Source organism: Acanthopagrus latus, chromosome 6, assembly GCF_904848185.1.
Source record: "Acanthopagrus latus isolate v.2019 chromosome 6, fAcaLat1.1, whole genome shotgun sequence".
Taxonomy (NCBI): domain Eukaryota; kingdom Metazoa; phylum Chordata; class Actinopteri; order Spariformes; family Sparidae; genus Acanthopagrus; species Acanthopagrus latus.
The window spans coordinates 2639852-2661976 of NC_051044.1; the positions used below are offsets into that span (position 1 = coordinate 2639852).

At 39.3% G+C, this 22125-nt stretch overlaps 1 protein-coding gene and 1 long non-coding RNA gene across 2 annotated transcripts in view; one reads left to right on the forward strand and one right to left on the reverse strand.

Moving 5' to 3' along the window:
* The window catches only part of LOC119021446 (hemicentin-1-like), a 123876-nt gene that overhangs the window by 65384 nt on the left and 36367 nt on the right, over positions 1-22125 (forward strand). Inside the window, exons 12-17 of the mRNA XM_037101749.1 lie at positions 5537-5839; positions 6146-6153; positions 7514-7544; positions 9025-9300; positions 10967-11293; positions 11600-11638. Coding sequence (XP_036957644.1) covers positions 5537-5839; positions 6146-6153; positions 7514-7544; positions 9025-9300; positions 10967-11293; positions 11600-11638 — 984 coding nt within the window. The remainder of the gene's footprint in view (positions 1-5536; positions 5840-6145; positions 6154-7513; positions 7545-9024; positions 9301-10966; positions 11294-11599; positions 11639-22125) is intronic.
* LOC119021462 lies at positions 9826-17367 on the reverse strand. Its single transcript, XR_005075588.1, has 2 exons — positions 17239-17367; positions 9826-10184 (listed from the first exon to the last, which is right to left on the reverse strand). It is a non-coding gene; the product is annotated as an uncharacterized LOC119021462 (long non-coding RNA).

Below are 22125 nucleotides of genomic sequence, written 5' to 3' on the forward strand. Positions count from 1 at the left end.
TGGCGTGGAGGACGCAGGGCACGGACGTGTTTGTTGAAGTTGTTGATGTTCAACACAAGAAGTTTCAGAAAAAAACTTCAATTTTCATGAATTGTTGTGGCAACAGCACATGTTGTTGTACCTGAGCTCATTTCAAAAACAATTTAGCATTTATGACATGACGCTAGCTGGTTTGGGCTAGCTTGGCGGCAGCGGTCAGTCATGCAGTTGCAAGGCAAGCGGAAACAGAAAAGCGCCGGTGGAAGTAGTTATCTGTCATGGCAGCACCCAGAGGCTTCTGAAGAAACGGGTGGATAGTCCACTGTGCTGTTGCCCAGAGGAGAGCTGTGTGTAGAGACCAAAGGGTCCCCTCGAAGCCGACTGCTGACGATGTTCAGACCCAGCATGCAACACAACTGCAGCAGGTGTTCCTGTTCCGATGTGAAGGAGAGGAGAGGAGATGTTGATCTGTCTCCCTGTGCAGTGATCAGATCTGGTTCTGTGCCTGTTCTGGCATTAAGGTCACCACGGATCAGCATGAAAAATCTCCTTTTCTGAGTAATTCTATTGAGTGTGTGAGGTTCGTCTTGTACCAGATCAACTTCCCTCCCTGCAAAACAATGATATCTGAATTTTCTAACTCTTTGCTAAAGTCTGGGGTCCTGCTGCTCTTAAGGCCAAAAGCAGAAGACCTCAGACCCTGAATGTTCCAACATGAGGTTACAAAAGATTTAGATTTAAGTTTAAAACTCAAAATGTAGCATTCTGTGTTAAAATGAGATAAACTCCCAATCCTGTTGTCAATGAAGAGACAAGTTTTAGAACATGTTAGATATTAGGAGTTTGGACCTAATGATATTATAACCCTTTAAAATTGATGAATAGATAAATAAGGAAATCTGCACATTAAAGAAAAACAATAATGATAAATAAATAAATAATAATAAATAATAAATCTCTCTCTCTCTCTGCAGCAGACAGAGAAGCAGCTTTATAGGCTCATCACACTCACAACAACTTATTACAAGGAAATGTGTTTGTTAGATAACTGTGTTTGTGTTTTTATACCGCCGTTTCCACATCAGGAATTTATTTATTCATTAAAAAAACCACAATATAAGGGCACTTTTTAATAGGAAGCAAAAAGGGCAGATGGTTCTAGAACCCCCCTGCGTCCACGTTCAGTCCTGAAGGGGAGACCCGGGTTTAGCTTTAACACGTTCTGTCTCTAAAGATGACGTCTTCAAATGTCTCGTTCTGTCCACAACACAAAGACATTCAGTTTACTGTCACAGAGGAAAGAAACAGAAAACATTCACATTTAGTTGAACACTATTGATCATGTTGAAGTGAAGATTAAATACATAAATCTTCATGTGAGTCGAGACTCAGAGATCCTGAAAGTGTTTGGACTTGTTCTCTTTTGTCACAAACCAACGATCACAGCAGCTGGAGGTCTGATAACTGACTCAGGGTCAGCTGGGAATCTGTCTCAGTGTAGCTGCTAGTTTATTGATTATCAGCATCAGATTCATTTGTGACTGTGTTTCCTGGTTCTTGTTTCCTTCATGGTTACTGCAGAACATAATTCTGTTTAAAAACATAATTCTCTGTCATGTGAAACTTTACTCTGATGTCCTGAGAAAGTTCAGTGAACATATTTGAATGACAAAGTGAAACAACATGTGTGTTCAGCTGTGGAACAGGATAGTTTGGTGGTTAGTTGTGTCTTTGAATCCAGTCCAATAAATCAAGATGTGACATGAATAAAACTACAACTTCTCCTGGTGTTATAAAGATGAACAGTTTCCACAGCTGAACACATTTTGTAACATTCAAACACAAACGCTCAATAACAGAAACCTGATTAACTTTACTGTAAGATTAAATATACTTAAAATATGTCAGTACAAGCTGGACACAACCAAAACTATCATGTTAGAGGAAACAGCTGTTTGAGTTTTTGTTGTGTAAAGTTGTTATCTGACTTTGTTTCCTGATGACTCAGCATGTTAACATACTGAGTAACATGTTTTTATCTTCCAGCTGTCAGAGTGGTCGTCAAAGAAGGCAGTGATGCTGTTTTAAACTGTTCCCTCAGCACCAAGGAGGACATCTCAGGAAAGTACTTTGACTGGAAGAAAGATGGTCAGAAGGAGGTGTTCCTGTATGATGCAGGCAATCATTACAATAACGGCCGTCCAGGTCAAGATGATCAGTTCAAAGGTCGAGTCTCATTTTTTCAAGATCAACTGGAGAACGGCGACGCCTCCATAAAGATCACAAGAACAAAGATGGCCGACAGCGGGACCTACAGCTGTGATTTTCCACGTCATCAACCGAGACAAACATCCATCATCGAGCTTGTTGTTGGTGAGTGTTTTCATCAAACAGTTAAAGATGTCGCTCATTTACTGCTGCGACTGGTTCCAGAGTCCCAGATGGACTTTTGTTCAGTGGTCAGAATCCACATCTGGCAGGGCCTCGAGCCCACAGAGCTGCAGCCACATCTGGAGAGACGACCTCTGTATCAAACATGCTGATATCAGAGACACACTGCAGATTATGTCTCTCTGTACAATGAAGCTGCAGCCGTCTGTAGGAGATGAAATATGACTTTTACACAGTATTACCTGTCTGTTTCAAAGCAACAACTTCATCACTGTAAAACACTCATCAGGTTCATCAGGTGTGTTGATCTTATTTAAGACTCTGAGAGTTGAATCAGGAAAGGATCAAACTGAACATCTGGGAGTGTTTTATTTTTGTTTTTATGGATTATTTTTTTTAAATACAGTAAATAAACCACAATCTGGTCCATCAGGCTGAAATTCTCAGGATCTCTCCCTCAACTTGTCTAAAATGTCTGAACCAAATTGTATGTTGCCAGACAGAAGAGGCTCTGAGATATTTTAGAAAGTGCAGTACAGATTATCTCCAGCAGATGTCCACAGAGTCTCTAAAACTTCTCCAAAGTTACCAAATAATTCTGACATGAACCACTTGAGGATTCATTTTATTCAGTGATGAAAACGAAGACTGTATGTTTATTTAGTGTGTTTAAGAAGATGTAATCTATCAGTGAAGATCTTCTTGTTCTGATTAAAAAGTCTCTCTGATGTACCGCAGTAGCTCAGCTGATAGAGTGTGTGACCCGTATACAGAAACCCTGCAGAGGTCGAGGGTTTGAGTCTGACTAGATTGTTGCTTTGTGTGTTGTCAGCAGCACAGCCAGTTTTAAACAGGGAATCGTTCTGTAGACGGCTCACGTCATCTCTCGCTCTCGAGATCTGTCTGTGCTCTTTGTGTCTGTGGACGCATGCTGATAAAATTCAGGACATAACTGGAATTGTAGTTGATCCAACAGCCAGATGAGTGTGGAGGCTGGAAGATCTGCTGGGATGTTCACTGAACGAGAACAAAGAGATGCACTGTGACGTTAAAGATGTGTTCGTCCTCTGTCACCTCCCAAGATATGCAGAGGATGTTTGTGATCACACTTTTATAAACTGATCAAATCTTTTCTATTATCCATCACTGCGTGAGGAATCGGAAATGATCATATCAATATTTTTTACATAGATTTCAGCATTTGGAAATTTGAACACTTTGAAGTTTCTTCACATGAAGTGTGCAGATATGAAGCAGCCGACATAAATCTGTCCGTAGAAAATATTAATCTTCAGCAGGTATTTTAGTTATAACGACCTCAAGCGAGCTACACATTTCTGTGTCTATATGTGCAGCATTTATTCAGTTTGGGAAACCCCACAGTTACTGGAGCGTATCATCGCTGTAATGTGCCTTTTATGTAAGATTGCCCCTGACTCGTGTAATCTGAACATTTCTAATAATTTCAGAGCACCTGAACTGTCCAACAGTCAAAATATATTGAAGAGTGATCGATGTAATAAATTCCAAAATCCACACCATGTTTTTACTGAGCAAATTATTCTGCTTCAATCCATATTTGTTGCTTTTAGCCTTTCAAAAATTATATTATTACTGTGGGGAAAAAAATATTTGCTCTCTGATTTGTGCACAGACTTGATGGTGTGTTGTAGCAGTAATCTAACAGTGTGAGAAATGACATTCATATAACTGTAATAACAAACAGGAAACGGCTCTCACACTGTTATAGTCTGTCCTGGTGCCACTGCAGACGCTGCCTGTACCTGGCTGCTCAGCAGTGGATATCTCTGCACTACAGTACAAACAGTGCAGATAAAAAGTATTCACCACTTTAATTGTTTTCCCTTGTTGTTGCTTTTATAAATGGAATCATGCTCAATATACAAAATGTGTACAAGTCATTATGTCAGAGTGAAATCAGATTTCTACCAGTCTAAAGAAAATCAGTCCAACAGAGAATATGTGGCTGGACTTGAAATGGGTGTTCACCTGTGATCCTGTGCAACCTGACAGAACTTGAGCAGTTTTGTAAAGAAGAATGGAGTAAAGTTGCAGAGTCCTGATGTCCAGGCCTGATCAGACCGATCATCAGACACACTGAGTGCTGGACTGAGGCCACAGGTGCATCTACTAAATACTGACTGAAGCAATCACTAATGTGACATCATATCTTTTAATTAATTGACATTACTTTGTGGAAATCTGTTCTCACTTTGACAATAAATAGGTTTTTTTTTTGGTATTTTTTTGTTTTTTATATTTTATGTATATTTGACATGATTCCATCTATAAAGAAATATGCAATGAAACTTTCGAAGTGTGAAATCTTTTTACAGACGTCGTAACACGGCTCTTCTGGGGATTGACTCACTTTTGGAGCCTCAAGTGGCCGTTTGAGGAACTGCAGTGTTGGTGCTTCTGCATAGGCTTCATTTCTCAGTCCTGGATGTTGGCGCTTGTTAGCAACATGTTAGCATGCTAACACACTGAAGTGATTAGAATAATATGGTGAAAACATTATCGGCTGTCTGCAGCACATCAACACTGTGAGCGTGTTAGCAATATTAGATTGAGATGTAGCCCAGAGCTACTTAGCATGCTAAGCCTCACAGAGCTGTTAGCTTAGCTGAAGACTTTCAGGTTTCTAAGATAATAAACCAGAGAAACATCAGTGAACATAATTCTGTTTAAAAACAGAATTATCTGTCGTGTGAAACTTTAATCTGATGTCCTGAGAAAGTTCAGTGAACATATTTGAATGACAAAGTGAAACAACATGTGTGTTCAGCTGTGGAACAGGATAGTTTGGTGGTTAGTTGTGTCTTTGAATCCAGTCCAATAAATCAAGATGTGACATGAATAAAACTACAACTTCTCCTGGTGTTATAAAGATGAACAGTTTCCACAGCTGAACACTTTTTGTAACATTCAAACACAAACGCTCAATAACAGAAACCTGATTAACTTTACTGTAAGATTAAATATACTTAAAATATGTCAGTACAAGCTGGACACAACCAAAACTATCATGTTAGAGGAAACAGCTGTTTGAGTTTTTGTTGTGTAAAGTTGTTATCTGACTTTGTTTCCTGATGACTCAGCATGTTAACATACTGAGTAACATGTTTTTATCTTCCAGCCAGAGTCAGAGTGGTCGTGGAAGAAGACAGTGATGCTGTTTTACCCTGTTTGATCAGCCCAGAGGAGGACATCTCAGGAAAACTGTTTCACTGGTCGAAAGATGGTCAGAAAGTGTTCGTGTATGATGCAGGCATTCACAGTCAAGGTGAGCAGTTCAAAGGTCGAGTCTCATTTTTTCAAGATCAACTGAAGAACGGTGACGCCTCCATAAAGATCACAAGAACAAAGATGGCCGACAGCGGGAACTACAGCTGTGATTTTCCACGTCATCAACCGAGACAAACATCCATCATCGAGCTTGTTGTTGGTGAGTGTTTTCATTAAACAGTTAAAGATGTCGCTCATTTACTGCTGCGACTGGTTCCAGAGTCCCAGATGGACTTTTGTTCAGTGGTCAGAATCCACATCTGGCAGGGCCTCGAGCCCACAGAGCTGCAGCCACATCTGGAGAGACGACCTCTGTATCAAACATGCTGATATCAGAGACACACTGCAGATTATGTCTCTCTGTACAATGAAGCTTCAGCCGTCTGTAGGAGATGAAATATGACTTTTACACAGTATTACCTGTCTGTTTCAAAACTATCTAACATGTCTTTGTTTTGCCTTTCAGATCCAGTCTTAACCTCTTGAGGTTCATTTTGATTTTGTGCATCTCTGCCTCTTAATATTTACTCATTTTAAACAGTTTAATACAAAAAACCAGCAGCAGCTGATACATGTCCACTACATCACTGTAAAGCAAACACTCTGAGGTTCATCAGGTGTGTTGATCTGATTTAAAGCTCAGAGAGAGTTGAACTGCTAAATGATTAAACAGAGAAAAAGTCAAAGTTTGAATAGTTTTGTTTGTTTCATTTCATTTTTTTAAATTAAATTAATAAGTTATAATCTGGTCCATCAGCCTGAAATTCTCAGGATCTCTCCCTCAACTTGTCTAAAATGTCTGAACCAAATTTTATGTTGCCAGACAGAAGAGGCTCTGAGATATTTTAGAAAGTGCAGTACAGATTATCTCCAGCAGATGTCCACAGAGCTCTCTAAAACTTCTCCAAAGTTACCAAATGATGATAATAAATCCCTTTAAGATGCTGAAAAATGTCCCTCAGTGTTAAAGTGGACGATAAAAAGATGTTGTGAGTGTTTAAATAAAGATTTACATATTTATTATCATTGAATCATGTCTCCTTAAACATATAAATAAAGTTTCTCTGTTATGTGGGTGTCCCGCTGCCACAGGAAGTCCCACAACACTCACTTCCATATATGGTCACACAGGTAATTTAATTGGCTGCTAACTCAGAGTGTTTTCACGGTGCTGACTTCCCATTGGATGACAGCAGCTGTCAATAACACACATGTGGAGCTGGCGTACAGATGCTGTCCTGTGATTGGCTGATGCAGTTAAAAGACCGTTAGGTTCGTCACTTCAGGTCGTAGAAAGATGCTGATTGGTTGGTTTTGTTCCGGGGCGTTTACTGATTTCAGAGATACTGAACATCATTGGTCAAATCTTTTGTCGATACTTTAAATTGATTAAAATGAAGTTGTTCGGAAAGTTTGACGAGCGGCGCTAAAAATAAACGAGCGACACAATCGACTTTTATTGTGGTGGTTTTAAGTTCCGCTTCCGTTTAACCGAGCTGGATTTAATGGCTGGACTTTTGTCTTTAAAACGAGCCGCTGTTCGTCTATAAATGTCTGTTTTTACACCTATAAATACAGTTTAACTGCGGCTACACAGGCTGGCTAGTAAGTAGCTAACTGTTTACTGCCGTAAAGTGAGACGCTGCTGTTGTAATGTCGTAAATCTTTATTTTAGGTTCCGGAATGTGTTGATAAAAACGAACCTGTGAGCTTTCAGGTGAGGTGTAATATGTGTGTGTTGACTTCTGACGTCACCATGAAAATACGATGTTTATGTTTTAATTATTTTTTACTGTAAATATCGGGTCGCGTGCATCCTGCGCACCTTATAACATTAAAAGGCAGAACAGTTGAAAACATCCCAGGTGAGTCCTGATTGTGCTGACGTCACTCTCCACCTCTACATGTCTCTGTAAATGTCTTCTCAGGCCTGTCAGTCTGAACACTTACATCTGTGGGCCTGAACCTCTCTGTGTTCACCTGACTGGGATCAGTCGTCACTTACAGGTGGACACGTTTATTATATTATAGTTATACAACAACATCTTTTCAGTCCAAGAAGCCTGTGTGTTATTAAATCTGATGCTTTTATTCAGATTGTCTCATTACATGGAGAAGTTATTGTGCAATATGCTGCAGTAAAATAATTAATTACAGCATTTCACAAAAATCCTCCATATAAAGTCTTTTTACTGACATGAAAGAATAATGTCATCTACTTTATTAATGTAGTTTAGTGTCAGGTTCATTCTGGGTTCATGATTTTAACTTTATGTTTAATATTTATGTAACAATCCTTCTGAGTTCCAACATCACAATATTCCTTTTATTATTTTTTATCTCAGTAATGATGAAATAGTTTATCTGTAAGTTGAAAGAAGCTCTTTCTGCAGCAGCAGTGACATTTGAAGCCTCTGACATCATCAATAAACTGTGACATCATCAAACTTCACCTGATATTCTTCACCTGACACGAGCTCTGACACAGGAGCAGCCATCAGATGGACTTTCTGAGCTTCTGTAACTCAGAACAAAAACTCCTGTTGACCTCAATCAGGATTAATGTTAATAATGTTTTGGTACAAAGACCTTCATCAGCTTCCATCAGGAAAATGCTTCAATGTTTCCATTTGTTTCCTCCTTTAGTTTAATAATACACTGAACTAGGTTTGTCAGAATTGTCCAGAAAATCATTTAAATTGTTAATATTTTATAATCATTCGAATATGCTGAAAATTCTTAACATGCCTCTAAAACAGACTGGAATAAGTTTTACTTATATTTGTGTTATTTATTGCATCACTGATATTTTAGTATCACAGGAAAGATGCAGGCTCATCTTGTGACACTTAAAAATAAGTCAGAATCAACATGACTGTACTTTATTAAGCTGGACATCTTTTAATGTCACTGGTGTTTATACTAATAATAATTGAAATTCACGATTATCAACTTATCAACTAGTGTTTTTATAGCAAACAAATCAAAGTCTTCTGTCCTCCCGTCACTTCACTGGACCAACTTTTAGTGACGGATGAGAAATAATTTAAGCATTTTTAAAGCGATGCACCGATCATACATGTATTGAATCAAATGTAAGGGCAGATGTTTCTGTTGGAAAACTAAATGTCTCAAAGACATTAAACACTCTAATATTTAAAAAAAACTGTAGTTTGTAATGTTTGAAATATCGTCCCATAAAATGCTGCTGGAGGTTTTTATTGTGTTTTTCTCTTAACAGTAAACTGTATACAAGCAGAGTGTAGATGAACAAAATCACAATATGACATTAAAAATGCTGAAACTGACTCTTTATGATCTGTTGTTTATATAATGTGTTCACAGGTTTAGCTCCACAGCCAGTTATTCATACACTTCGTGATACAAAGTACTGGCGTCTGCTGCAGTGTGAAGCTCGCGGTGTTCCACCTCTCACAGTAGAGTGGAAGAACGGTGCTGGTAACATCCTCAACAGTGAGTCGACTCCAAAATCACAAACAGGAAATCATTCATCCATCACTCTCAACATCAATGTGACCAAGACTGACGACTACAGCTGTGTAGCTACACAGAAGCAATTCAGCCATCAGGTTGCTGCTGTGACGCCTGTGTATATCCAAGGTGAGATTCTTCCTAGTTCTGATTTAATATGTAAATAATAATGATAATATCTCTCTCACACACACACACACACACACACACACACACACACACACACACACACACACACACACACACACACCAGGATTAAACAAACAGAAAATAACTTTGTGTTCAGTCTGAATTCACCTTTTAGGAGCATGAACTTCATTAATTATTGTCTTTGTGACGATGTACAACATTTATTAATCATTAACACTCTATGTGCTGTATGTGATATGCAGTTAGATTCACAGTGTTACACTCACTCTGTTTACAGTAAATATATTTCAGAGGAAACATCTGAGGACAGTTATGATGCTCACTGACAAGTTTGTGCATCAAACTGCAGAAATCTTTATTTTACTTTATATTTCATCGTAAAAGTTTGAGTCAGAACAGTTGTGTTGTGTTGCAGCAGATCATTAATGTGCGCCTCATAAAGTGGCCACAGTGTGTTTGTTATTCTGTGTGTAATTATACATGACAACAATCTGAACACAGACACTTGATTCATGAGTTCATTTAGTTGATTAATCAGAGAAACTTTGAGTCCTGAAACACATCTGAGCTCCGTCTCCTGGAGTCACACTGGAGCTGCTTCTGGTTCTGATGTCACAGGATCTTCATCACTGAATCTTTTTGTCAGTGACATAAAAGAATGATGTTGGTACCGGGCTCAGGTCCACTGAGGAGCTCAGACTGAAAGTGGTCCTGAACTCTGAGCCTCCTTTTCTGTCAAGTTTGTGGCTCCTTTCCAGTTGAGAGGCAGTTTCCACAAACGAGGCCTGTAGTGAAGCTCCACAGCTGCCTCTTCTGCTGCTGACTGTTTAAATCCTTCACACCGACTGTCTGTGAGTTCACACCTGGACAAGTTCAATGTACAGACATGTGGTGACTGAACAAAGATTTCTGCATCCACACACTAAAATGAATCACAGCACACAAAGTGAGTCTCACACACAGCTGAGCTGGTTGTTCAGCACATAATAACTAGGAGGTGTAACTGTGGAGGAACTGATGGACCCGACTGACAGAACTGGATCAGAACAGACAAACAGAATATGAGCTGCTGAGTGAGTAGAAGAGGAAACAGAAGATAATCTGACATGACGCTGATCTGAAGTGATGAGTTATGATGAGAGATAATAACAACATGAGTCATTAAACATCATCACAGGTTTTAACTCACTCTGACACAATAAATCACTTTCAGTGCTGTTGAGTTATGATTTATAACATTATATAATATTGCTGGAATTGCAAGTTTATATATAATAGTAATAGTAAAGTGTGTTCAGCTGTGGAACAGGATAGTTTGGTGGTTAGTTGTGTCTTTGAATCCAGTCCAATAAATCAAGATGTGACATGAATAAAACTACAACTTCTCCTGGTGTTATAAAGTGTTTCCACATCTCAACAGAACTTAAACAATCTCAAAGGCTCGATAACAAAAATGGTTTAATCTCATTAACGATAAGCTTTAAATAAGGTCAGTAAAATATGTCAGTACAAGCTGGACACAACCAAAACTGTCATGTTAGAGGAAACAGCTGTTTGAGTTTTTGTTGTGTAAAGTTGTTATCTGACTTTGTTTCCTGATGACTCAGCATGTTAACATACTGAGTAACATGTTTTTATCTTCCAGCTGTCAGAGTGGTCGTGGAAGAAGACAGTGATGCTGTTTTACCCTGTTTGATCAGCACCAAGGAGGACCTCTCAGGAAAACTGTTTGTCTGGAAGAAAGATGGTCAGAAGGAGAAGCAGGTGTTCACGCATGACACAAGCGATGAGTTCCCCAATAGAGGTCAAGATGAGCAGTTCAAAGGTCGAGTCTCAGTTTTTCAAGATCAACTGCAGAACGGTGACGCCTCCATAAAGATCACAAGAACAAAGATGGCCGACAGCGGGACCTACAGCTGTGATTTTCCACGTCATCATCCGAGACAAACATCCATCATCGAGCTTGTTGTTGGTGAGTGTTTTCATTAAACAGTTAAAGATGTCGCTCATTTACTGCTGCGACTGGTTCCAGAGTCCCAGATGGACTTTTGTTCAGTGGTCAGAATCCACATCTGGCAGGGCCTCGAGCCCACAGAGCTGCAGCCACATCTGGAGAGACGACCTCTGTATCAAACATGCTGATATCAGAGACACACTGCAGATTATGTCTCTCTGTACAATGAAGTTTCAGCCGTCTGTAGGAGATGAAATATGACTTTTACACAGTATTACCTGTCTGTTTCAAAACTATCTAACATGTGTTTGTTTTGCCTTTCAGGTCGAGTCTTAAGAGACAGAACAGGTGAAAACATCCCAGGTGAGTCCTGATTGTGATGACGTCACTCTCCACCTCTCATCAGCTCCACAGGCCTCAGTATCATTCAACACACTAACATCTGTTGAGCTGTTTGTGATGTTGATTCGGTCTCATTGTTAGTTTGTGTTAGTTTTAAATTGCATGTGTGTGCAGTGTGTTGGGATATTGAGAGGTGTTTCTGATATTTAGTCCACCCTCACTTGAAATAATTAAACTATAAAAAGCAAACATGGCAGTTAATCCTTTAACATTCTTTGTTGACTATAAAGCAGCATTTCAACAAATCGGCAGCCTGATTAAACAGTTCAGTCCTGATGACACATCAGGTGTGTTACCTTTGACACATTCTGTCCTTCTTTTTTATAAGTGTTGTAATTGTAGCTCATAAAATGTGCATCTTGCATGATATGTGTCAGAATCTGGCCCAAATAGGAAGAAGTTAAAAATGTAGAAATGTTAAAAATGTTTGAACCTTCATCCTGTCAAACACTGATGGAGGTTTTTATTGTGTTTTTCTGTTCCTTAACAATTTAAACTGTATATACAAACAGACTACAGACACACTCACTTTATTAGGTTCACCTGTACAATCTATTAATTTCATCAGATTCACTAAGTAAAGGCATTTAATGAGACAACAAAATTTAGTTTAATGCTGAACCAGAGGTGTAAAAAGCAGCTGTGAGATTGTGTGTATTCAGTATGTACAGGTGTGATCAACATAATAACCTGTGAGGGATGAAGACACTGAGATAGAAACAGTGTGAACACGTTCAGCAGGACAGAAGGACAAATGTACATCTCAGGTATCAGAGCAGAGTAACTCACTGAGACGTTATATACAGAACAAACAGCTGCAGGTTTGATATGAACACAGTGTTCACACTATAGATCACATACATACAGAATGTACAGCAGTAGAAACATGTTTGTGTATATATTGTAATTTAATACAGCAGCTCTGCCACTAATTCTGTTTTCATGAACTTTGCTTTATCACTAACATGACGGGTCAGAATATTAGAAATATTAGAGTTCAGAACATGACGTCACTTTACTGTAATGAGCCTTTAGGACCAGGAAACAGTTTTGATATATCACCATGTGAGAATATCAAATATCTAAAACAATATATATTCTCATATCATGATAACAGTTTATATTGTTTATGTTGCTCAGCCTACTTTAGATTGTACAGGTGTTCCTATTAAAGTGTCCACACCCAAACTATGTTAACAGAAGGAGACGAGCTTTTAATGATCCTGTGTTTCACATTTCATAACACATTTTCTTTATTATTTAATGTGAATAGAAACAAAGTTCACATGACGTTCTTTAATGTTTGATTTATTTATTTTTTTAACGATGTGTTTATTGAGTTTTCCATACAATAGTAATAACAGATAGAATCATACCACAGAACCGGTACCACCCCTCCGGCACCGAGACCCAACAGATGGACACACGTGTTACAAGGCAAAGAAAACAAACAAAATTTGGGTTGATAAAAGAGGGAAAAAGAATAAATAGATAAACAAGTAAATAAACTGATAAATGAATACACAAAATAAAGAAATAATTTAATAAATAAAGACCAATAAAGAAGCACAACTATGTAAGTTGACAGAGAACACAATGATCAGACATCTCAGCTGTTGACATCAGACAGGAACAGATTCCAGGACCTCTCTAATGAGACAGCATCACCAATCAGGGCCAGTCTGATTTGTTCCAATTCAAGAAAATAAAGCACCTCCTTCACCCAGTTTGTATTGGTGGGTGGAACTGGGTATTTCCATTTTAGCAGCATCAGCCTCCTGGCTGGCAGAGTTGTGAATGCTGTAAAGTCCTTTTTAGCTGGAGAAAGAGTGAGTGGGAAAGGCTGAACACCAAACAGGGCAGCTGGGAGTCACATCCCTTTCACGTACCTGGATAATGTGCTAAAGATCTCAGACCAACATCTAAAGAGGAACAGCTCCAGTGTAGTGAGCTTGATGGAGGAGTCAACAGTGCATGAAGCTGTGTCCAGCACAGATTGAAGACTTGTGTACTCTCTTTAAAATCTCCTCCCAAACATCATCTAGAGTCACTTCTCCCAGATCTGTCTCCCAAACTGAGCCTGGACGAATAAATGGAGGAGAATTATCTCAAAATCTGAGGTATTACCAAGAGCAGGGAACTTGAATGTATCTAAAAAATGTCCTTTAGGAAGCGAAATTGATTTACCAGTTGTTGAAAAGAAGAAAAAATACAGTCACCATACAGGCCTCTAAGAGTTTAAATGCCAGCCGAGCCCGTATAGAGAAGGTGCTGTCCAATAACGATGGGGGAAAAATAGGATTTGCAGCAAGTGGAGCCCCAGTAGAAAGTGTTTACAGCCAAAATGACGTCTAAATTGAGTCCATATTTTAGAACAACCTAGGAGTTTTCTTGTTCCAAATAAAATGTAGAACAAATCTGTCAACTTTATGGAAAAACAGGAAGGAAGATCAGAATGCATTTGAATAAATATAAAAAGTGCGTAAAAATTTCATTTTAACTACACTGATTCTGGCAGATATAGAAAGATTTAGTAGACACCATTAGAGCTCAAAATCTTGTTTTATTGTGGTGAGCAGAGAGAAAATGTTTCCTATAGAGATTAAGATGGCAACATATACTCCAACAAAGCCAGAGTTGTGAATTTTCATTTACCTCTCCATTAACAGTAAATATTTCACTTTTGCTAAGATTAAGTTTATATCCAGAGATTCTACTAAATGCGTCTGAGAGGTAATGTTTGATTTTTTAAGCACAACAAATGTTTAAAGTTGAGGAGCTGCTGTAAAGTCGTCACTGTCGATGTGTTTCTGTCATGATGGGAGGCAGAAAAGTTGTAAATAGTTAGAAACTCTCAGTAGAAGTTAAATGTGTGTGAAATATGATCCTCTGTTGAAGAATGCTGCGAGCTGTAACTGAGCCTCATCGTGATTTTTATCACTTTTTGGTTTCTTGTGTTTTTCTTTAATCTTAAACTCGCTCTGATCAACAAGCAGAGATGTGATGAACAAAAAACATCCCAACATTACATTTCTGATGCTGTAATTAAATCTAATGTTACCTTTTGTTTCTATGTTTCCAGGTGCAGCTTCAAAGCCGTATGTCAAAACTATTAAAACAGATAAAGGGGTGATGCTGCAGTGTGAAGTTCTTGGAGCTTCTCCAAAACCTAAAGTCGAGTGGAAGGACAGTTCTGGAAACATCCTTCAAGCTGAGGAGCCTCAGGTCACAGAAAGAGGAGGCAGGTACGACATCGTCCTCCGAGCTGCTGTGACAAAGACCGACACCTTCCGCTGTGTCGTCACTCAGGAGGAAATCAGCCATCAGATTTATGCTGAGACTGATGTGGCTGTCAATGGTGAGATTCTTCTTTGTGTCATATGAACAATTCAATCATTTTAATTATTGTTGGTTTTTAAATCTTCAAAAAACTTTACACATGTTCAGACTGAAAACAAAGCACATTGTGATGAAGACGTCTACACAAGTCAGAAATGTTTCAAACTGAGTGTAAAATTCTCCTCAAATTCTAAGAATTGATGAAACTTCACCCACAAACTCAGTAATAGATAATAAACAGCTGCTGCAGCCTGATCCTGACTTTCTGTCACATTTAACTTCCAAAAGTGAAACGAAAAAATGTTGAAGTGAAGAATTTTTGTTTCATCAAAATACTGTGAAGTTGTTATTAGTGTCACAGCTCAGCTCTCAGACTGGGTCAGAACCAGGAGACACAGTGATTTATTTCTAACAGAGACACAGACAGCTGGAGGAGTGAGTGCAGTCAGTAGTGCAGCAGTGGATGAGTGAAGATGTGCTGTGTGGATGTTGAGCTGTAAAAACAAACCAAAGGAAACCAAAAGCCAGGACACAAAGATGTGTGAGCAGATGTTGTGAAGGAGTTGTATACATGCAGCACATCAGGCCCAGGTGTGTCCCACGCTGCTGATGAACCTCCCAACAGGTCTGCAGCCCTGGAGACAGAAAGCACAGCAACAGCAGAGTGAAGCCGTCAGAGAGGCCGTCACTGTTAGCTCTGTTTAGATTAGAGAGATTAGAGAGAGACTTTATTAATCCCAACCACAAACTGCAGCGTTACAGCAGCCCAGTTACACAAGAATCACACAACAGACAACATGGAGACACTCAGACAGGAAGAGAAGAGTTTAGTCCTCATGTAAAGAAGAACGAACAACATCACAATGTTTCATTTATAATCCTGTAAATGTTCTTTATAACTGATGTCATTTATCTTTATCTTCACAGTTCCACCTCCAGAGCCAGGTGAGATTCTTCCTCATGTTCTTTTGATCACATCATGTTATATTTGGTTTCAAAAAATGTGATGTGAGTTCAGATGGAACAGAAAGTACACAAAGTTAAAAATGTTTCAAACTGAGTGAAGAATTTCATCTTCTACTGAGACTCAACTTCAGTAATCTACAGACTGTGTTGACAACATGGAGCCACTCAGACAGGAAGAGAAGAGTTTACTCACTGAGGGTTTGATTCTTTTATTTCTCAACTACAAACTGAACTCACACTGAAAACTGGGACCAAACTGTAACTGTGAATAAACACAATGATAGTTCCTGTAATAATATGAGATCATGGAGCTTTGAACTGAGTTTCTACTGGACACTAATTAAAACTTGTAATTAGCACCATTGTATTCAGGCTGTAACTACAAGTCTCCAACATTAATGATCATCTTATAATTGTAGTAATTGTGACTATTAAAGCAGCAGAAGCTGATCAGAGATCTGCTGAAGGATTTGATGCTGAAGGATGAATTCAGATTCAGAAATCAGGACCGAACCTGTTTCACAGCAACATAAATGATCAAACTGTTCAACCTTTCAAATCAAATCTAGATCCTGCTGTGATCTTTAGTGAGCTTTAGTGAGCTGAGACAGAAGAATTGTTCTGATTCTATCATTTAAAACTCTGTGTGGAGAGATGTGAAACTGTCTCTCAGTCTATATGTGTCTATAAGAAGCTCTAAATATTGATTCTGTTCTTTTATTAATGAGTTAAAGTATATTTATGTTTCACAGTCGGAGCTTCAACAGACTCTCGCTTCATAAAACCTGCGACTGTGTTGATGTGCTGCCATCAGGGCCCAATAACTGTGGACCCGACCAGCACCAAGAAGCTGACAGTGATTTTAATCTCCATGTTTGTGGACAGTAGTCAGTGGTGGAAGAAGTACTGGGATACTTTACTGAAGTGACAGAAGCAGAAACACAAAGTAAAAATACTCTGTTACAAGTAAAAGTCCACTTGAGTAAAAGTGTAAAAGTGTCAGTAAAAGTGTTGTGAAGAAGTTTTATATTTTCTCAGATGATCCTGTGTTTTTACTGTCAGATCAAAGTGATGAATGGAACTAAGTCCATTTGTTTCTTCACTGCTGGGACCAGAACCAGAAGCAGCCTCTGAGCTGTGGAGCCCAGCAGGAGGAAACTGGACCTGAGATCAGAGCTAACATCACTGTTCCTGCTCACATTCATCCCAGTGGAGTTTTCATGTGGAACAAGTTCAGACTTCAGGAGCAGACTCACCTTTAGTGGTTCTGTGTGGGCTGTGAGGTCCAGTCTGCTGCTGATCATCTGACCTCAACTTCTGACTCTCACATCCACTTTTATCTCTTTCAGGGTCCAACACTGGCTGGATCGTTGCTGGAGTTTTCATCACTCTGTTTGTTGTTGCTGTTGTGTATCACTTCAAGTATCGCATCAGGCAAATTTGTGCATTATGTAAGTTTAAAGATTGTATCAACATATTAATGATAAACATCACAACTCATTCTTTATGTTTCTCATGTTCAGAGTCTTGACAGATGTTTTATTCTCTCTGACATTAATCATTCTGTGTGTATTTACACTCAGAGGAGGATCAAGTTTGTGATTTTCTTGAGTATAACTTTGTTTTGTTTCCTTCTGATCCAGGTTCAAGACCAAACACAGCCAACGGACCAACAGATACCTCTGAACGACCAAGTAATTTAGAACTACTTTCTGATTCAGATCCTGCTGAATTGATTGAAAATCATTCAGCACCACTTTGAGTCTCAGATCCTGCTGAATGACAGTGAGAACATCTTGTCTGGTCACTTATTTCAGTTTGAGGAGTAAAACCTGGTTTTAACATTAAACTGAGTCTCAGGTTCAGGTGAGGATTGGTGTTGTGTTGCAGCAGATAGTTGTGATGGTAGAACAGAAGGTTGTTTGTGTGACGATGTGCATGTAGCTCATTCTGCTGTCATCACTATGTTACCACGGCAACAATCTCTCCCTGAACTGTCCTCATGTCCTGAAGCTCATCCAGATCATAGACAGTGAGATCTTACAGTTAATACGTTTATATACAAATAAATACACATAATCAGTCCTCGTCTTTATCTCACAGCACTCAGTCACAAATAGTGTCCAAGTCAAGTGTCGGACTCAGAATCCTGTCAGAGTAAAAAGACGTCAGTCGCTCTGACACGTTTGTCTGATGGCTGAACAACATCTGAACCGACTCACTTCCTGAAACCAACAAACCAACATTCACATCCACTTCAAGTAGTGACTGACCAACACAGGAAGTCTGCAGGGTTTGAACTTTTCTCTCAAGCTGGATTTTAATTCTTCACACAACTTCTTCTTTCACGTCTCTGTTCAACAGAGTTCAACTGACAGTAAAGATCGTCTGAACGTAGTCGTTGACTCTGTTATTAATGTTGCTGAGGACAAAGACGAGCTCTTTCTCTCTGTTCTATGTTGCTTTTATTCTTTTATTTTTATACTCTGATGATCTGAAGCGTCTCTAGCAGCTGGTCAGTTAATCACACGTCGCTGGTTCGATCCCCGGCTCCTCCCGTCCACATGTCCAAGTGTCCTTGAGCAACAGGCTGAAGCCCAAACTGCTCCTGATGGTCAGACCAGCACCTTGCATGGTAGCTGACTGCCATCGGTGAGTGAGTGAGTGAGTGAGTGAGTGAGTGAGTGAGTGAGTGAGTGAGTGAATGGATGAATGAGGGCAGCAGTGATGTATAAATGCGTCTATTTACCAAATATTATCAGACTGCTTGTAGAGCTTAAAGCTCCTGACTGAGCTCCACATGTGCTTTAAAACCATCAGACTTCACTGAACTGAAGCTGCTGTTAACACTGTCAGTCACTGTCAACATTTTGTAGCTACCAGTTAATATAATGTGACACTTATATATATTTTATATTTGTGTTTTTGGTATTATTGGACTATTGTCTGGCCCAAAAAATATCCCCATGTTAAATCATAATCATGACATAAACTAAATGTTTTGACATAAAACATCAAAATTAGTCAATGAAAACTTCAAAATTATTAGAGAATAAAGTAAAATAAATCGACATAATACATTAAAAGAATCAAAATTATTGATCAATTTTTTCAGTTTTTCACACATAATTTTGTATCTTATCTCATGATTATTATTTATCGCAGGAGTATTTTATTTTTATGAAGGCTCATTTCATTTTTTTCTTCCTTGTATTTGTTGAGGTGCTGATCCAGAGTCAGTTACTAACTGAACTCTACACTCAGTGTCCAGTTTATTATAATTATAAGCTTTTAATGTTCAGTTTGTTGTCAAAGATTCGACTTAATGAATCAGTTTGGAGGCTGTTGAACTGTTGTGTCTTATTCTGCAGCTGTTTGTATTATTCTTAGTTTATTCTGATCTTATCTCAGCTTGATCAGGTCATTTCAGGCAGCGCTTCATCATTTCTATACAAACGTTTGAATAAAACATGAAAACTGTCAAACTGTGTGTTGTGACTGTTTCTGATGTTTCTGTCTTCAAACTGGGATCAAAGAAATAAAAGTGATTTTAATTTCTGGTCTGATTCTGAGATGATGTGTATTTTCCAGCAGCTGTCAGGACAGCAGAGAGACAACAGAGCAGATAAATCCTCTTTAAAACAGCTTTCTAGAGACAGTTTACCTCCCTGACAGCTTCATGAATGGAGATCACAGCTGAATGTAAAGAAATCCTCGTGTGTGTGTAACAAGGCCTGAGTCTGTGAGGAGAGAACATGTTCCACACCTGCTGACGGCTGTTTCTTCTCAGGACTTTGTCAGCAGGATTGAGAACAGGAACTTGATGTTCTGCTGCCAGAGGTGACGGCTGCTGATGAGGTGGAAGCGTCTGACAGAGAAACAGCTCCACCTTTTATTTACTGTCATTTATTTATTCTGACAGTTGGAGCGTTAACTGTTCATGCTGCTGCTGCTGTTCTGCACCAGGTGTCTGTTTTCATCCAGCAGCCACAGGAAGTGAAACCTGTCAGAGACATTAGCGCCACCTGCTGCTGTTTGACTGAAGTGTGCTGAGCTGCTTCAGTTTGTGTGTCAGTGTGAAAGATGACAGGAGGAATCTCAGCAGGACAAACACACTCAGAGAGGATGATCTGTTAGTTTTATGGAGAACTGATGATGTTTGTGCAGCAGTATGTCGCTCAGTAATATAAAAGCTGAGAGTTTGAATAGTTTAAAATGGATCCATGGACGATGAAACGTGTTGCTGCTCGTTTTACTTCCAGCAGTGAGTGTGAACAGTTTCAGCCACTTCAGCCTGTGGTGGACGACTCCTCCTGGCTCCAACACTCAACCAATGAACTGAAGTCTTTGTCAGCTGTCGTTCATTACTGCTGCAGATGTGTGTGTCTGAGTGTGTGTGTGGTGTTTGTTTCACACAGAAGAAGAATGATGTTATCTGAAACACAGAACTGACTGAATCTCTTTGTCTGATGAAACTCTGACAAACAAAGTCTGCTGTCAGAAGACTTCAACAGATCAGAGTTCAGCTGCTCATCTCAAAGGAGCTTTATTAGATGATTACAGGGATTGTTCCTGTCCTCAGCTGACTCCAGACTTCAGACTGTTGATGTCACATAAAGGGGGCGGAAAGGAACAACATCTGACAGCTGACTTGTTTGATTACATGCTGCATATTTATGATAGTTGTCTGCTGCAAATGTAAGAAATAAAATGTGTTTGTGTACAATAATAAATGTCTAATGTTCTGTCAGGGAGTAAATCACTTCACTGCTGAAAGTAAAGAAAGCAGACTCACTGCCAGCTGCAGGCTCTTATTTTGATATGCAGACTTTTTGTCTCTGTGACGTCATTATTAGAACTTAAACATTAAATATTAATCACTGAATATAAAATCGATTCATCAGAATCAGTTGAATGTGAATCATGGTGGTCTACTTCAGTGCAGCACTACCTGTAACAGGTGTGTCACAGTGAGGGTCTGTGTTTCTGACTGAGAGACGGTCAACTTGATGATTTGGAAACATGTTTTTTCTTTTTTTAATAAATGGATTTATATATCTGAACATAGTTTTTTGGTAACCTGAACATTTTGTAATGACAGCAGCTGATACAAAGAGCAGGAGGCCCGACATCTACACCTGAGCCACACACACATTACTGAGCAAACAAACGGTGTGTCAGCTGATCATCTGTACCTGAACTCTGATATCTTCTCCAGAAGTCATGTGTTAGTTTCAGCTCCCATGTTCATGACTGTGACGCCCTCTGCTGTCCTAAAACCAGCCTCTGTCTTCATGAAGTCAAACCTGTGTGATCAGATGTGGCTGCATGAAGACAACAGAGGAGGGTTGTGATGATGAGACGCTCCAACTCTCACCTGAAGTCACTCTTTTCTTTCTGCTCACACCTGCTGCAACACGTCACTGATCACATGACTTATACTTCCACTGAAAACCTGGGTGAGGTGAGTCTGTGTGTGAGAGAGAGAGAGAGTGAATGAAATGGCAATTATGAAATTACAATATAACAATAACTACAAATTACTGTGCAATGCATTACAACAAAATTACAAAACAGTGTGTGTTCAACTACAGTAGTAGTCTGGTGTGTGAGAGGACGGGGATGGAGACGGGGAGAGAGTGAGATGATATGATTTGCTTTTTGTTGTTGTTTTTTTTTCTTTATTTTCTGATTAGAAGAACATAATTCTAATGTACAAAGACACTGGTGGGGGGCTGCTGGCCGGAGGTCCTGGGCCCCATCTATCATTAGGTGTGTGTGTGTGTGTGTGTGTGCGCGCTCTACTATCACATTTCCTAATACTTCCAGTTTGGCTCAGATGAGAGCTTTTGTGTGGTGCTTATAATGGCACAGATCAAGGTGTGTGCGCCATTTCCTGTTTTGATAAAGCTGCAGTTTTCCAGGAAACTCGCCCCCCGCAAACATTCCTTGCTACAACGTCAGTCTGAAACCGAAAGTGTTTGAGAAAGAAGTCAGGGCGTCGTCGTTTTCTGTGAGGCTCCGTTATTTCAGAGGCTCCATCAGTGAGGTGAAGTCCTCAGAGGACATCAACAACTATGGAGCTTCTTCCTCTCGTGTGTCTCTGTCTGCTGAGCTGCTCTGGAGACGGTAAGAAAACTGAT